Genomic DNA, 18,243 nt, shown 5'->3' with positions numbered 1-18,243 from the left:
GTGTGTGTGTGTGTGTGTGTGTGAGAGTGAGAGAGAGAGAGAGAGAGAGAGAGAGAGGGAAGGAAGGAGGGTGTGTGTGGGTGTGTGTGTGTGTGTGTGTGTGTGTGTGTGTGTGTGTGTGTGTGTGTAAGAGAGAGAGCGAGAGAGGGAAGGAAGGAGGGTGTGTGTGGGTGTGTGTGTGTGTGTGTGTGTGTGTGTGTGTGAGAGAGAGAGAGAGAGGGAAGGAAGGAGGGTGTGTGTGGGTGTGTGTGTGTGTGTGTGTGTGTGTGTGTGTGTGTAAGAGAGAGAGAGAGAGAGAGAGAGTGAGAGAGAGAGAGAAGGAAGGAAGGAGGGCGTGTGTGTGGGTGTGTGTGTGTGTGTGAGAGAGAGAGTGAGAGAGAGAGAGAGGGAAGGAAGGAGGGCGTGTGTGTGTGTGTGTGTGTGTGTGTGTGTGTGTGTGTGTGTGTGTGTGTGTGTGTGTGTGAACATAAGTGTTACGTGTCTGACAGGATCTGACTGATAGGAGCTTTTGAAGACAGATAGTGAGCTGATATTTTTAAACCAGTGACCAGTGTTTCCATGTCAAACATCACTGCAGGTACTAAGTGCTTTACCCATAATCATAGGCTTCACAGAATAAAGACTATTCATATACAGCAGAAGCATCAACAGATGCAAGAATGGACTTAAGTTAGACTGATTGTTGGTGACTGGCTGGTTTTTCGGTAAGTCTTTCATAAAGTGCTATAAAAAATTAACATATTAATGTATTACTTATGTATTAAACCAGACTTTGACAATGAGACCAAAACTTCTTAATACAAGTTTAAACTCTGGGAGTAACAGCCGTCTTTATTCTGATAAACAAGAACCTTAAGAATTGTTTTACTGTTGCTGTTTTCATTGTGCCATCAGTTCATATTTATTATTGTTGTCTTGTACGTGCTTTAGCGGCTCTCCACATGTGGAAGCAGGTAACGTTGATTCAACAAGAAAAAGTTTGGCCAAAGTTGCGTTACTTTGTCAACATTTTTGGAGGGAAAACTGTGTCCCAAACACTGACTTATATAAACAATGACATCGTCTCAGTGACGTCACCCATTGGTGAAGTCTGTCGATGGCAGTTATCATATTGGAAATGCTGTCTCAGTCTGTCTTTCGGTCAGGCTAAGAGCTGGAGCTGAGGCGGGTCTTAAGCCTCCTGACAAACAGCCACACCGCACACCGCACCCACCCGTCAATCAGTTCAGCAATGCCTCATATTATGAATAACTCTTGTCTTTTATAAAATCAGAACTCCATAGCAGTGAGTGCTGAATGAAACATGAGCAGTACAGACCAAATTGGTTTCTTGAAGTTTATTTCTGCTGTAAAAAGTGACATTTTTAAATATCTGTGTAATGAACGTGTGACTTCTGCAGCCAGCCTCAAGTGGACACTTTTGGAACTGCAGGTTTTTGCATGTCCACATTGGCTTGATTTTCCAACACTGGAGGTTAGAATCTATTATTGCACAAGTGTGTAGATGAAGTTGAGCTCTAAGCGTGTGAGGAAACTGTGATGTCTACTGAACTCTCTTAATCTCTAAAAGCTCCCAAATGAAATAACTCCATTTCTTAAAACAGTGAATAAAATAATAATTAAAAAGAGAAGAAAATCATTAGTAAAAGTCACCATGCAGGTGTTTCCACTCTGTGTTGTCTGGTAGGAACTCCCTTCACTCTGTCCCTTAACAACAGGTTTATCAGATACTGGCTGATATTTGATCCGTCAGAAAAAACGAAACATTGTCCTGACATGTTTAAACTCTGATCACTCAGTCTGACTCTGCTTTGTCGACAGTAGCTCTTTATTGCCCAGAGCTCTCTGTCGTTTGATTTCCACACTGTCAGCTCTTGTTCAACCTGATCATGCAGCATGGATGTGTGAGGCAGCGTGTTCTGTCAGTGTGTGTGTGTGTGTGTGTGTGTGTGTGTGGGTGTGTGTGTGTGTGTGTGTGTGCCTCAGGTAGTGCCCACACACACTCTCCCTCTCTCCTGAGGTTTCACGGACTCCAGCTACCTGCTCACCTCTGACTTCTCCCTGAACAGCTCTCGTCTCTTTCTCGACCTCAAGTTGTCCGCAGAGGTTTCTACTCTGCAGTGACGTGCTGCTTTTCACAGCTTATTGATAGAACTATAATACACTCCACGCTCTAATACACACCATGATGTAAAATAACGCACATGGACTTCAGGCAGCATAGTCTGTATTTATGCTCTGGTAAATACTCGCTGTTGAATGTGTGACGTTATATCTACAGTGTGTATTTTCTGTTAAGTTAAAAGGTCACTTATGAGATAATAATGAAAACAACGTTGAAGTAGAAGTAATAAATCAGAATATTAATTAATACTTTTGAAAAAGCTTTTTTTATTTTGTTATCCGTCTTTACTTCATTAGAAAAGTAACAACTTATAAAAGTGTAAAAGGTTGATTTGACTTTTCTGGTGTAATTTAAAAACAGTTTTTCTTAGTCCAATGAATTAACCAACTTTTATCTGTTGCAATAAATGAATTAGGCTACTTACTTATACATCACAAAAAATCACAGTATGTCTGTTTTAACTGGATGTACGAGGGGTCGACAAAATGTATTGTGTGATCCCCTCTCTCTCTCACATTAGGGCCAAACGCAGAGACAACATTTATTTTACTGATGTTTTTATGGGATTGCAATGTTCAGTCGAGCTGTTGCAGTTATTTTGTCAAACACCTTAAGGTGCTAAATGTTTTTCATTTTCACTCGGGACCCCAAACAGGAAAAAGCGGTAAAGATAATAGATGTATGGATGGATGAAAATATATATTTTTTGGTTTCGTTGTTTGCTTAGAAACAGTAACTGGGACTGCTCGGTAGTTTTCAGTCCATCTTGTGATCAACAGCTGATACAGACGAGGATTTTTCTCTCTCTCTCTCTCTCTCTCTCTCTCTCTCTCTCTCTCTCTCTCACACACACACACACACACACACACACACACACGCACACAAACAGAAAGTATCGCTCACTTGCATCAAACATTAACCAGCAGGCTGTAGAGTCATCAATCAAATGTTTTTAGGTATTTTCCTGCTAACCTGCAGAAACATTCACCTTCTATAAAGTGACTCAAATTGATCTGCAGAAAAGGAAAAAAAAAAAAACTTTCCACCAGGGAGGATCATTTTAAAACTTCTCACAGACATGCTTCACTGTGTGCACTCGGGTTACATACTGGGAAACTGTAATTCAGGTGTTTAGATCCAAACCCCTTACTGCAGGGCTCATCAACTGTATAGAAGGGCCAGGATTTCTCCCGACAGACACTGTGGGGGGCGGGACTTAAAATAGTCTCTCACATAAGCCTGACAGCTGTCAACCCCGATGTGAAGAAATTGTTGTCAGAAGGAGAATGTCATTTCTCCCATTAACCTAACGTGAATATTTCAGCCTTGTGATTGTATTTTTAAATTTATAGGTTAATCAAACGAGATCATTTATATTCTTATATTAAAATGTCAATCACATTGTTTTTCTGTTATGTTTGAAAGTATTGGTCTTAACTTTGGTCAGTGTTTGTACATTTTTGTACAGTTTAAAATCTTAACCCTTTATGAGCTGGCTGTTACATCACTTGTCATGTGTTGAGTTTGTGATTTCTTTTCCTCTTTGTAAATGTCCAGTTACTTAATCTTGGGATCTGTGCTGCTTTCCACAAAGTCAACTACAGTATACACTGGCATGTTTTTCTGCATTATGGCAGCTTGTAAACCAGAGTATCAGTTTTAAGTGAAACTGAACCAGCAAGTGAAATTCAGGTTGAATGAGCAAGAGAATCTCCGTCTGATGTTTCCTTTTGTCATTTTTAATGCTTTTAAAACACCTGGTCCTGCTAGTTTCTAGTTTGCCTGACTGTGAATCTACCTCTGCATCAGTCTCATGTTTAGTGTTTGGTCTAGTGAATCCATTCAAACAAGATTTAAGTCCCTAAACTCCCACTGAAAGAAATAACAACATTTTCTTTTTTTGGCCTTGCTTAATATTTAAGTAGCTGAAATCTATTTAACTCTAGAAACTGATAAATGGAGAATACATGGGATGTGGATGAGAAAACCTGTGCATGACTGTTTGTGTGTCTCTGTATGTGTGTGTGTGTGTGTGTGTGTGTGTGTGTGTGTGTGTGCGTGAGTGGCATCCTGTGTGGTTTTAACAGCTCAGTGTAGAATCAACACCCTCGCTCTGCGCTGAACGGACGAAAAACAAACACACATAAACACACACAAGCACTCACACACTCACACAGAGACAGACTGGGTGGCAAAAAGAACGACCCGACGATGGGGGTCTGTTTAACGGGGATGTGACAGTTGTAAAAACAGGCTCTCACGTCTGCATTGGTTAGCAGACATGCTAATGAGCTAGCGTGAGGTGAGAGTTTCTCAGGTTTGTTCCACTGATGGAGCACATTTCCATGTTTATTCGTTTACAGGCCGAGGTTGAGTTAAGTGGTGGTAATTGGCAGCAGCTTTGGAGGCTTTGGGGTTTGAAAGAAATTACATAAAGTGCAGTAAAAATTGGGCTCTCGTACTCTCGCAACAGCTGCTAACTAAACTCTCTGGACCTATGTGAGTGTGTGTGTTGGTGTGTATGTATGTCTGTGTGTGTGCTTGTTTTGACAGTCATACAACACACAAAGCAGACATTTGCATAATGACTGCAGTCACACCTGCCCTTAGCACTGCTTGAGTGCTTCAGATTTTTGCTTTAAAGCTGACAATCCTACTGAGATTTTATGCAGTGATCCAAAAATACTCGCACACAAACCGCAACATCTGAACTCATCCAAGCAAAATACGATTTTGACAGCCTGTATTCAGTAAACAACATCACATATTGCCTGAATGCATACAATGAGAATGTTTCCCTTTTGACTGACATATCTATGAGGGGGGAAAAAAAACAGGGTACAACCACTAACATACATGTATGTTTGAACCATTTCAATCCCCTCATAAGTGTCCTACAATCTCCTGTCATTGAGAAGAGCCGCTCTCTGCAGATGAATGAGACAAAGACAACACCCAGACCACTGAGACCAAAGAGAGCAAAACTCTCAATTACAGGCGAGCAGGGGATGTAATCCGCTCTAATGGGAAAGGCCTAATTCATAGTGTGGGACAAAGCACAACACACGGAGTAAAGAGAGCCTCTTTTTTTTTTTTTTGAATTTGTGAGATTTATGACAGTGGAAATCAGGCAGAGAGAGAGTGGGGAATGAGTATCCCCAGGTCGGATTCAAACCTGGGCTATCCGCTTCGAGGACTACAGCCTCTGCACATGGTGCAAGCAAACTAACAACTTGGCCACCGGCGCCCGAGATGAGGCTTTTTCAATTGTGAGCTGTATATGTAGATGGAGGAAAAAAAGACAAACATCGCTGGTAAAATATAAAATGTAATCTTCTTCATATGAATGACAAATGAGGCCATGAGGGATAAAGAGCATTTTTTTTAATGTATATTTATTTTGAAGATCTGAAACTGCTGCCACCAGGTCAGTGTGAGATGAAATATTTAGCATGCCAGGTGCCTTTGTTTACATTAGGATCAATGTTGGGGCCTTTTTGCCTTTATTGATTGAGGACAGATGAGGAGAGAGGAAATGTAAGGGGGAGGAGTCAGCTCTGCAGAGGACTAGACTCTATACATGAGGCGCCTACTCTACTGGCTGAACTAAACCGGTGCCCCTGTTTAACATTTTTAATAGAAAAGACTTTCAGTGAGTGAGGGAGTGATATGTTTGACTGCTTAAAGAAAGCAAGATGAGCTATTAGCCAGAGAACGCTATTCATGTACAGAACAGGTACAGTCCAAAATTGACATAAACTTAAAATTCCTCAGAATAACTCAAATTTATTGTTCAGATTATGTCACTTGAAGTTAACAACACTAACTTTTCTTTTTTTTTACATCAACTAAGCATTCCTTCCTGATACTGGTTATAGACTGGTTAAGATGACGAGTGAAGCCAGGGAACCAAATAAGAGCCGGACTAAAGGGGTGCCATTTTGGCTCAGTCATAGGGCAGGCATATCGTACACTGTACAGAGGCTTCAGTCCTCAATGCATCGGCCGCAGATTCAAATCCTGGCTCAAGCCCTTTGATGCATGTCTAACAATTCCTCAAAAAAGAGCCGGACTAAACTGACCTTGATACTAAATAGATCCTGATTGATGTCATCATCCAAAATACAAAATCCCCCAAAAACATGAAGGGAGAGCAGCATAAAATACATAATATGAAAGAAGAGCACCATGAAATAGAAAAGAAGAATGAAGCCATACAATACAGAAGAAGGCACTATCTGAACGTCTGGTGGTCCTCACAAGTATAGTAATGTAGGTCCATGTGGGTATGTTTGTTTGTAATGAAGAAGCGCTCATGGATCAGCTGTGCTCTCTCTCTCTCTCTCTCTCTCTCTCTCTCTCTCTCTCTCTCTCTCTCTCTCTCTCTCTCTCTCTCTCTCTCTCTCGGGTGCTTTGGTGGGCTTCATCAGTCTGGCTGGTGGCCAGAAATAGCCCCCTCAGCTGGCACATTGGCCCAATTTACGACCCTTCACATTCAGCTGAGGGCAGCCCTGCCCCGAGCGCTGCCGGCTCACTTCCCACAGAGGACACAAAACGGTGAAAACACTGAAATCCCACCAGCAGTGTTACAAAGACAATCCCACAAATGTCACAGCAAGAAAACAACAACATCGTAACTGACTGTAAACATTGTCTTTGTCATCAGCGCTGATGCCCCCCTGCCTGATTTCCCTCCTGGAGTTCAGAGCAATGCCGACTCTTTTTTCAAGTGGAATAAGATGAGGCTAAAGTGGTCCCAAAAACCAAAGCCTGAGATGCTTTCAACTGCCAGAAGCCTGAGCCAGAGGTTTATCGGACAGCAGCCCGCAAGGAGACCACAAAAGTAAAAATAAATGGACTAACTTTTCACCAGTGACTTCTGCAAGCAGCTCCCACAGAGGGCCACATGAGACGCTGCCGTGGGACAGCAAAGAGGCGTGGTGCCTCACACACAAACACAGAGAGGTGAATTTCACAAGGTTCTGCCAAAAACAAACTTAGAAGGTCACTCACCATCTGAGAACGGCTCTTTGGACAGCCATTGATGTCGTCGATCTTCTCATTGGCTGAGGAGAGACGGAAAGAGGAGGAAGAGACAGAGAGAGAAAAGAAGAGAAGAGAGGATGAAAACTCTTTTCAGCAGCTAAACGTAATCCTCTCGTTCATTTCCAGTGGGTATCTCGCCGTGTGTGTGTGTGTGTGTGTGTTCACAGACAGTTGCTGTCTGACTGAGGAGAGCAGAGGTGTTCACGCCGGTGACCGCAGTCCCCGTCACTCCCCTCCCACTGAGACATGAAACACTATCTGGTCACAGCAAATGGGAACGGGGCCACTGGGGGCCTGACAGAGGTGTGTGCTGGGCTGCTTCTTTTAAAAGAGGTGTGTGTGTGTGTGTGTGTGTGTGTGTGTGTGTGTGTGTGTGTGTGAATGGGGTGTGTGTGTGCTGCCAAGGATTCCTCCCATCTATTAGAGGCCGGGCCCGCAGCAGCTGAGACACGGCCATCAGCTCACAGCTGACAACTGTGCCAACAGCATGGCCCTCCTGCATCAGGAGGCCTGCTGAGGCCCACGGTGCAGCTCCACGACAGGACCTTGTTCTGAACCACCTACACTGCGAGAAAATACTCCTTTACCCATCCAGTAAACCTTTTTATAACCAAAACCAAACTCAAAACCTGCTTATTTTCCAAAGCGTGTGAATACTTACTCTGCTTGTGTGATTTGTTTTTAGGCATGTTTGTCTACGTTTATATAATCTCTTTAGGCTCTTGGGTGTTTAGCTGCTATATGTCCCAATGTTGTGAAGTTGTTCACATGCTTTACTATCTGATTTTTTTTATTCAATATGTATGATTGTGAAAACCATGTTCATTTCTGTATTTCTATGTTTTTACTTTCATTATAAGCACATTGAGTTTATCTATAATAAACTGCTTTATAAATAAAATTGCTATTCTAATGTACTTTCTGGAAAAACACATCGAAACACTCGTACAATAACTACAGTCAATTTAAACGTCACAGCAGCAGCCAGTTCTTCCCAGACTTCATTTTGTGACCCCTATAAAAAAAAGCTGTGACAACCTTTGACCTCTCACCCCGGTGTTCTCCTACAGGACTCAACAGTGTGGCTCCAGAAGTAAAAATCTAATTCATTTTCTCCAGAGCAGATTTGATTATTAGCAAGAAGAAGAACTACACTACCCACGATCACAGTGTCACAGCAACATCTCTGATCGGTTGAGCTTGCTATTACCATGGCAATGTTTCCCGCCCTTCTGCGCCGTAAGCAAACTAATAGTTTCCCTAGCAGGCTAGCTAGTTAGTTAAATGTATAATAACCTTGTCATGCAGCAGTGAATGTAGTTTATATATTCACACAACACAGACTACAAGATAGTAAAACACTTATATTAACAATATAAACCCTATAACAATGACTGAAGTTACATTTAGGAAGAAGTGCGATTGCCATTTGCAATGGATTGTGGGATATGAAGTTCATGACTCCGGACGGAAATTATGTACAAAGTCTTGCAACTTTTGCTTTTTTGCCGTTTTGGCACCAAATAAAATGTAGTCAGGAGTATTGGGGTAACTGGTTGTCTTGGTTCCAGGTGGATTTTGTGAAACATCAATGGAGGATTTAAATCAGAAAATGTACTTCTGGAAACCAGAGCAGTCCAAAAAGTGAGCGCTGACTGTTGAGCTCTGCAGTATATGTTCTCTTTCCAGTCCTTTAACCAAAAGTGATTTTCATTTCTGAATGAAAAGATGAGTGAAATCAAGTGTCTTTAAGAAGGAAGTCCCAGTCAATTCACTACATGGATAAAGTAGGAAATGTGGTGAGATTATACTGTAAAGATTTGTAATGTTTCATGCCAAACTTAATTAAAAAAAACATCCCTATGATGGGGTCATAAGGGAAAACATGTCACACATACTTCCATACAGTAATTATAGAAATAGCCTGAAGCAATGTGTGGACTCGTTAAGATGATTGATGACTTTACACCACTACTGTAGACTTTGGTTTGTGTGCTTCCTGAAAATTGGACGCTGTGGTGACACCCAAGAGAGACTGTAATTTTAAGTTACACATTTTAAGTGCAAACTAAATAAGTGTTTCCAAATTTAAAAATAATTCTGCTTTGATTTGTAAAGTGAGAGTGAGAGACGGTAAACAAACCAGAAGACAAACATCAGACAATAATGCACGTTCATCATGACTTTACTGATGTCCTTAATCTGGCGGTTTCCGTCTCTAAATATACCGACTGTGAGTGAGAGTGGGTCAAATAGCTAAACAGGTGTGGCTGCTCCGACACCGGCCAGGCCGATCCAGTTTCACCGGGGATTGAGTGCTGTGAAGTTCTCCCAGTGGACAGGAGGCCGAAAGGCGAGGGAGAACAGGTGAATGTGTGGCTCTGGTTGGTGTTGTTTAAGTGTGAGAGTGGAAGGGGAAGTTGTCAGCTGTCAGATCTGATATTGTCAGGGTGTAGCACTGGCTGAATGGATGATTTTTTTGTTCCTCTTGTTCAGGAGCAGGAATGCAAACTTAGAATCTCCACCTGCGTTTTGACTAAGGTCTTACGTTCATTTATTATTGCTCAAATTTCCTATGTGATTATAATAGATGTTTAATGTTTTTTTAAATCCCAAACGTCCTGTAAATTGTCGGCTACACCACAGTACCTACCCTATCCTTACAAATACAAACAAGATGTTTTCTATATATCCTCTAAAATGTTATAGCGTGCTGTTTCCTGAAAAACACAGAGAAGTCTTGAGGATGCATTTTGAACTTTTGGGCGTTTACTGATTTTTCCAGCCAATTAAAGTCCTCATGAAACGTTCCTTCGAGAGTATCTTACTGCTGTGTTGTAATGTATTTCCAATGGAAAAGATACAGAACCAATCACAAGACAGAAGGCGGGACATAACGCTGGGATGAATTCGATTGGATAGTTAGCTTGGACGCAGCTTTTAAATTGGTCTAAAAATGAGTAAACCCCCCTGAGTGCAGGATGAGTCATCAGACATGTTGACCAGGTAGAGAAATTACAGTTATTTTGATGTAGTAATACTCATATCATGCTTTATTAAAATGTCTATTTTGCAGATAAATGAACATTTAACACAGGAACTCTGGATTAAAACCTGGAAAATGTATTTTTCACTTCATGGGGACTTTAAAAAGTTTGTGCAATTTGTTATGTCTCTCTGCCATAAATTAGGCAAGGCAAGGCAAGTTTATTTCTATAGCACATTTCAACAACAAGGCAATTCAAAGTGCTTCACACAAGACATCAAAAGCATCATGACAGAGGAAAGAAAAGAAACATTAAAATAGAACATTAAAAAAACTTGCCTGCAGTTTTGCATCTTCAATGTATAGATGATTGTTTTGGATTCAGCAACAATGTCTTTCAAGGAAACACGTAAATGTGTAGAAGCAAATTGTATTGTCTAACTCCCTCACAGAAATACACATCAAAACAAATAAATAATAACTTTAAGGTACTGAGAAAAAGGTGTATTCCCTGTATATCACTACAACACGCTTAGCTTCTCTGCAGTCCTCCTTCAGGTGTGCTGAAGTAACTAATAATGTTTTAATACAGCCCTGGAATAAGCTGGAGAAAGTGTGTAAAGTTATCAGATGAGGAGACCCTAACGCATGTGACTGAATCTTATATACAGGGTATAAAAATACGTATGATGCCTTCTGGTTTTCTGTAACTCTGACAAAGGCATCACATGCTGCAGCTACAGGAAGAGAACAGTGAGACTCTTCTGTTTGCAGGGTGAAGCTGCACACAACATACTGCAGGAAGTTTAAATGTGGGTCAGAGAGTCGGTGACATGCTGAGTCACCGGTCAGCTGGTGTGGGCCTGCTTCAGCCTCAGGCCTGTCTGCAGAAGAAATGACAGGCCGAGGACAGCCCCGACCAAAAGACGAGACTGATGATGACACAGAGCAGCGTGAGGGTCAAAAGCACAGGGCAGCGAACCCGTCACACTGAGATGAATCTGTACAGGCTTTAACTTGGAAAACTGCAAACTTCTCTGTTCAAATGTAGACAATTCTGTAAAGGACAGTTTACACTTGTTAAGTTTGTAGTATAAGACAGCGTGAGGTTTGTTTTGTTTTTATCATTGACACAAATTTCCGGGTAACTTTTCTAATACTTTATTCTAACATTTTATTTAAATTATTTTTTTAAGAACAGTGTTGTTGCCCCTCAAAAGTCCATCCATCCATCCATCCATCCATCCATCCATCCATCCATCCATCACCTATCCCTCTTTTCCTGATCGGGGTCAAAGGGGGCTGGAGCCGATCCTAGCTGTCATTGGGCGAGAGGTCGGGGTAAACCCTGGACTCCCTCAAAAGTCCCTACGATTGACTATGACTGTCTCGTCTTCCTGATTTCTGTATACAATCTCAGTATTCATTTCTCTCCACGTTGTGTCTGCTTGTTGTGTTTTCATTTGGCTGTTTGTTTTTGCGCCGTTGCCTGCAGCTGTTTTATTATTAACACGTTTAATTCAGTAATGTTTGCCGCCTTGATTTAACATATATTATATCCCAACTGGAACTTTATGGTTTCACGATGGATTACCAAGAATATATGTCTGATAATTACTTTCTGTAAGATTTGACAACTTATTTAGAAGAAGATATACTTTATTAATCCTGGGAGGGGGAATTCGGCAGTGCTCAGGAAGTGAACCGGAACCTCTCCAGCTACCAGACCAATTTCCAGACTTGGTCCACACTGAGACCCTCCGGTTCCCAACCAAAGTCCCTACAGACTGAGCTACCGCCGCCTAATTTACATTAGAAAAATAAATAAATCTTGCACACTAGGGTGTTAGAACACACTTGATAAGGGTTCAGAAGGAGTGAAATGTTGTGATTTGTTTACAATAAAGTGGTGATGCTTAGCAAGAGTAGTGTGCAGGGTTTCTTTTTCTTTTCAATGTGACAGCTTGATGTCCTACACACCTCCTTCAGGACATAGTGGGATGTGCAAACACCTTATTTATATAAATGAAGTTTAGATCTTCACCACACCCATAATACCAATTACAAGATCTTTGATTCTGAATATTTGTATTCTTTGAGCCTGTGTGTAAAGTTTAGTGTTTTGTCCTAGTTTGTCTAAATGTTCTGCACCCTGTGGGAGACATCAGGTCCAGTGTGCTACAGTGAATTCTTTTTGATGAGTCGTCCTGACACTGACATCATTACATAAGATAATAGAGTTAAAAGGTTGAGATGTGTTACATCTACTCTTTCCTTGCACACTTAAAGCCTGTCATTCACAGAGGATCCCATCTTTGGACCAACGTTGTGCCTGTTTGTGGGAAAGAAGGTCAGCCATGTCTTTCCAAAGTGACACTTTGTTTTTCTTTTTGCAGCCACATGATCAAATCTGCCTCCACGCTGACTCTGTAACCAAATGTGTGTTTTTCCTTACCTACGACCTGAATGATCTCAGCCAGCAGCACACCGTCTGTGACGTCCGTTTGCAGGTCCTTGATCAGACGCTTGTGTCCGGACTTGGCAAGGTAGTGGTTGGCCCAGTCCGTGTAGATCTGCGGTCAGACACAAACACAAGCACGGCGTTCAGTGAGGAGCCAACAAAACAAAAATACAAAATCCAGTCCATAAAAAAGAAGGGGGGAATCCCCGGTCAGGTCGTCCACGTGTTTCAAACTCCATAAACACTTGAAAACTACAAAAGGTATGAATTGTTGGAGCAAATTTACGACTCTAATAAAATAACAACATGGTTGAATGGGAGCAGAGTAGCCCTCTTTCTTTTGTTGGGGCTGCGATCTGGCATATATCCGCGTGGTATTCAAATTGGGGCCATTGTGCTCAGCCAGGGCATTCATCTCGGAGCGCACGGCGGCTGCTTTCAATGGGCCATGCTGACATCACTCTCTGGGGACAGAAAAGACCCTTCACTGCCTGAGGGGAGGAGGGGAGGGGGGGGGGTCAGAGCATGCATCTGAATAATCTGAATAGCTTCCTTCATAATTAGTCGCCAAACTCTTTCTCTTTTACTCACTCTCACATCAAGAGAGGAGAGTTTCTATTTCTGGTGAGATGAAGAAAAAAAAAAAGGCACTCAAAGGTTGAAGGAGTTATTTTTGAGAAACGGATACCTCATGTCTACAGTCTCTGGTTTTGCATCATCTCTGGGCTTTTTCTGCAAACTGCAGCAGCTCTCATGAACAAGCGAGAGTCAGAGCAGCTTTTCTCCCACAGGGACATGAAACATGTGCGACGGCTCGACTAAATAAAGAGGACTCTCCCTCTCCGTCCCAGTCTGTGTCACACAAACACAACAACTGAAAAATATAACAAAAGACTGTCAATCAGAACGCTTAAGTAACCAGTTTACTGCCAGCTTTCTATATACGGGTTATTGGAAAGTTGTGTCACAAGACTTGTCATTTTTCCAAAGTACCTTTCTGCTGCAGAAATTTGATCTCCAGGCTGTTCTATGTATGTTGTATGTGTCCGGCTTTTTTTTACATCTTAGCAGGTGCATGCAGAAAGTGCACTGATGTCAGACGATATTTAGACATTTGAGTTTGAAGATGTTATATCGCCTTTACTGGAACAGCGAGAGAGGCAGGAAATGTAAGCTAGAGAGAGTGAGACTGATGTGCACTAAAGGGGCTGAGAGTCAGAGGCGGGCGGGGGGGGGGGGGGGGGGGGGGGGGGTTATTGAGCGAGAACTTTTGCCTCTGCATATGGAGTGCCTACTTTACTTCATTATTTTTGTATCAATTATATATTTTGTGCGTCTGATGTCTTAATCCCAGCAAAAAAAAATCATAACCAAGCTTTGCATTTGTGTTTGGGTGTAGAGCCTCGGTGTAAAGAGTTCAAGGCTCAATAAGCCAATGGTTTTAGGTCCTACATGAATAAATAATGGTAAATGGACATGAGCTTGTAAAGCTCTTTTCTAGCTTACTCAAAGCACTTTCACACCGCAGGTCACACCTACATATTCACACACTGATGGTAGAGACCATCAGAAGTAACTAATCCCATTAATACACAACCAATCAGTGGGAGCAACTTGTGGTTGAGTGTCTTGTGCCCAAGGACACATCAGACATGGGGCTCGAGCTGAGGCTCGAACCCCTGACCTTCCAGTTGAGAGATGACCGACTCTACCACTGATCCACAGCCGCCTGACGAGGCTGGCTTAACACTGAAGCTTCAGTGTTTATCCAGCTCTGCATCGGTCTGTAAACCTTTCTGTGTTCTAACCTCTCTCCATTTTTCAAAAAGCATCTCCAACATTGATCCTAGTTTGAGCACGTTTCTGCTCGTGGAGCTTATTAGAAACATGCAGAGGCTTTTTAGGTCGGGTACAATCACTTCTATCTGAACCACTTCCATCTGCCCGCTTCCATCGCTGCAACACCTGTTGGTTTGCTGTTTGCCCGGCACACCGTGGGGCAAGGGGCAAAATGGCTGAGCCTTTAAACCACCTACCTTCTCTGGTCGAAATAAATCCAGACCATTCAGGACCAGAATCTAAAGTTCGAAGGAGAGAAGCCAGCACTTCAACATGGCATCTTTCCTTAATGTCTGATGATATGGTAAGGTCATTTTACCGTTTTATTCACTACATATCTTACATGTTGCTCCTTTAAGTCACAGTAATTCATCCTTCAAATCACTAAATTAAAATCAGAGGCAAAGTAAAGCTGAAAGTGGAATCTATTCATCTGAATATAACTCAACGCACAACGATGTCAAATTCAGGAACAACTGTTTAATCACTAACAAACCTCTTAAAATAAGTTAGCCCCTGGCTCCAAAAAGCATTCATAAACACTGATCTCAAAGTAACCGCTCGTTCTCAGGTTGCCATTGTACTTTGTCTAAATGTGTAACCTAACCTCTCCCAGTAATCTGGAGTCTATGGTGCATGTAAACTTTCTCAAGAGCTTTTCTCTCAGTACAGTGAAATGTAAGTGCATTTATTATTGCCGAATCGGCGCACAGCATTGTTGGTGTCAAACCTTATCACACGCAGCATGCACGGTGAGGTGTGTGACACGCTGTTGACCCTTTGTTTCATTGTGTTCACACTGTAAACAGACCTGGAGCTTTTCCGCCACGCTACTCATCGGATGAATCACAAGCTCTCTCATGGCGGCTTACAACAGGTGTGAGAACTTCAAAGGCACACACACACACACACACACACACACACACACACACAGGGCATGCACATACACACACTCATCTATACACGTAAGCTCAAATGCATAAGGTTTATGGGAGGACACAACCACACATTAAACACAAAGAGCCTCGGAGCGATGTTTAAACCACACAGGCTGCACACCCAAACACAAGTGCACTGTTATGAAGAGTCTCCTGAGTGACACGCAGAGCTAAAAAAGCCTCCGAGCTGCAGGATTAGCCTCCATCCTTTCATTCACGCTCTCAGCTGGTCGTGGAGAAACGGAAGTGCAGCGGTAAGGAGCTTTTAGTGTGTGTGTGTGTGTGTGTGTGTGTGTGTGTCTGTGTGTGTGTGTGTGTGTGTGTGTGTGTGTGTGTGTGTCTGTGTGTGTGTGTCTGTGTGTGTGTGTCTGTGTGTAAGCTCTCTTTGAAGAAGTTTCAGGCAGGTAAATTGAGTGTAATTAAAACAGAGGTGAAATGAGTAGCTGTCAGTCACAGAGCTGGAAAGCACAGAGGGGGTCACACAGCCTGAGGGGGGGGGGGGGGGGGGGGGGGGCATGAGGAGCGTGTGAGAGGAAAGGAACAAGGAAGAGGATCTACAAGTCTCTACAGGTTTCCTTTAAGTCAGAAAAAAGAAACTTCTCATCAGACTTATTGCGTCTCTGATGTCTCAGTCAAAACATCGTAACCAAGCTTTGCATTTGAGTTTGGGTTTAGAGCCTGTGTGGTTCAAGGCCATGTAGGGGTTCAAGGACCCATAACATATAAAGTGTAAAGAGTTTGGTCCTACACAAACAAATAAGTGCAACTGATGTGAAAAATCTTCTTTTTTTTTTTTTTTTTTTTTTAAATCGCATTAGTTGTATGCTAGTTTGTCCCTTTAGGCACACCGTAGTTAAGCCACTGTAGCGCCTCCCTGTAGTCACAGTGATGGAAAAGAATGACACAGCTTCACCTTTAAATGTCTCATTTCACTTAAAAAAAAAAAAAACTCCAGACTGTTCAGTTGTCGGGTCAAAAGAAATATAATTTGTCATTAAACATTTCCCTTTTATTTACCGTTCCCTTTAGCTGTTTACATTTGATCCATGACAAATTCCTTTCTCTGTGTCGTTAAGTTAATGTTGTAACCTACTGGAAACTCCTTATTTTATTTAAAATAAAGAGATGGTTTGTATCCAAACAGGAAGGACTAACTACTCTTAGATTAAGACAGTACAGCATTTCAAAATAAAAGCATAACAAAAACAGTTTTGAAATGCAAATATTGGAATTACTAAAAATGCCATTAAAAATGTGATTAAATCGTGATTTACAAACGTATTGTTTTGCAGCACTACTTTAAACCATCAATAATGGAACCATCCCAACACTTTCCAAATTAATTATAAATTATATATAAGGCTTTTCAAGTCCTCCAAACTCTTATAAACTACATACAGCATTCACCCTTTCACACTCACACACACTCACACACACACACACACACACACACACACACACACACACACACACACACACACACACACACACACACACACACACACACACACACACACACACACACACACACACACACACACACACACACACTGAAGCAGAGGCTGCTACATTAAGTGCCCTGCTGCCCATCACTACTAATCCCATTCACACAGTGATGCCTTCAGGAGCAACTCGTTGTTCAAGGACACGTCAACATGGCGACATAGACCCTATATCAGCCCCAAATATTACCTCAGGACCGCTAAACAAAGACTACACCAAAAATGAAACTTCATGAATGCATCAGTCTGGATCATGTGTGTCTAACCACTTCTATATTGTAGCTTCTTTGATCCGAAGATTTCTTCAAAGATCACAGACGGAGGGACAGAGAGGCGGGGGCTGATGAGAAGCAGGCATCTGATCCGAGGGGCTTTTTAATAAGCTGCATGTTCGGTGAAGAAGAGGCGTATTGACTCCACAATGACTCAGTATCTAAGAGATAGAAATGAGGTACCACTGACTCCAGTCTGGTCGGACACATGAAAGGAAACCACTCTGCATATTGAGCAGAAAATTTAATCAAAACTTCCCAGGGTTGTAAACGACTGATGGATTGATATTGTCATTATATCAGAAATTAAATTCACTGAATGGATATGAGGGCGACTTGCAGGCTAAGTGGTCGGCATTATTACCCCACAGGACGGTCAATGAAAGGAAGAGAGAAGTAGGTTGACATTTATCGTACCAAATGAGAAGTGTCTGGAGCATTGAACATCGAAACCTGTCACATATCTGTTGCTTGATCTGAAACAGGAATCATACTAAGTGTGTACTATGTTTCATTTTGGGGAAAGTCTCGAGGTAAGGCATCATGAAGCACTGGTACAACGACTTGCATTTTGTCTCATTTTGTGTAAACCCTCAATTTCCACTTGTGAGTCTCTTTAACTTAAATTAATTGCCTGGGCTTTATGTACTTCAGCCTAAGAAGTGACCCTGCCTTTATTTTGGACAGGCGTCAAAACTTGACCGCATCAAAGATGGGAAAGAATAAAAATATTGAACATAACCTCTGCACAAAGTCAGGATATAGATGAACAAATTAAGTTAAAATCACTGATTTGATTTAGATTTTTAAGACAGTATGCCAATCTGCTGCATCATCACATCTTTCTTGGACAGATGTTGATGCATTTTTTGTGTCTTGCTGCTTTTAAACCCACTAACTAATCAACACTAAATGCATAGGGGCCTCTCATTCAGTCCTGCCTTCATGTGTCACAACATGCAGCTACACCAGGCAAAGGGACTGGACCTTAAATTGGGATGGGCTTTTATTTGAAGTTTTATGGTATTTGCATTTGTGTCTGCATGAAAGTGTAGAGCAGACTATAAACCACAT

The 18,243-nt window shown here is 41.9% G+C and overlaps 1 protein-coding gene across 3 annotated transcripts in view; it reads right to left on the bottom strand.

Annotated features, from left to right (window-relative positions):
* Window positions 1-18,243, bottom strand: part of nav2a (neuron navigator 2a) — a 125,880-nt gene that overhangs the window by 84,157 nt on the left and 23,480 nt on the right. For all 3 annotated transcript variants that reach the window (XM_061060240.1, XM_061060302.1, XM_061060375.1), the window contains exons 2-3: window positions 12,613-12,730; window positions 7,139-7,191 (exon numbers count right to left, since the gene is read on the bottom strand). In XM_061060240.1, the coding sequence (XP_060916223.1) occupies window positions 7,139-7,191; window positions 12,613-12,730 (171 nt within the window). The remainder of the gene's footprint in view (window positions 1-7,138; window positions 7,192-12,612; window positions 12,731-18,243) is intronic.

This window comes from Labrus mixtus, chromosome 1 (assembly GCF_963584025.1).
Source record: "Labrus mixtus chromosome 1, fLabMix1.1, whole genome shotgun sequence".
Taxonomy (NCBI): domain Eukaryota; kingdom Metazoa; phylum Chordata; class Actinopteri; order Labriformes; family Labridae; genus Labrus; species Labrus mixtus.
Note: the sequence above shows the minus strand (reverse complement) of the source record. Positions and strands in the feature narration are given on the sequence as shown.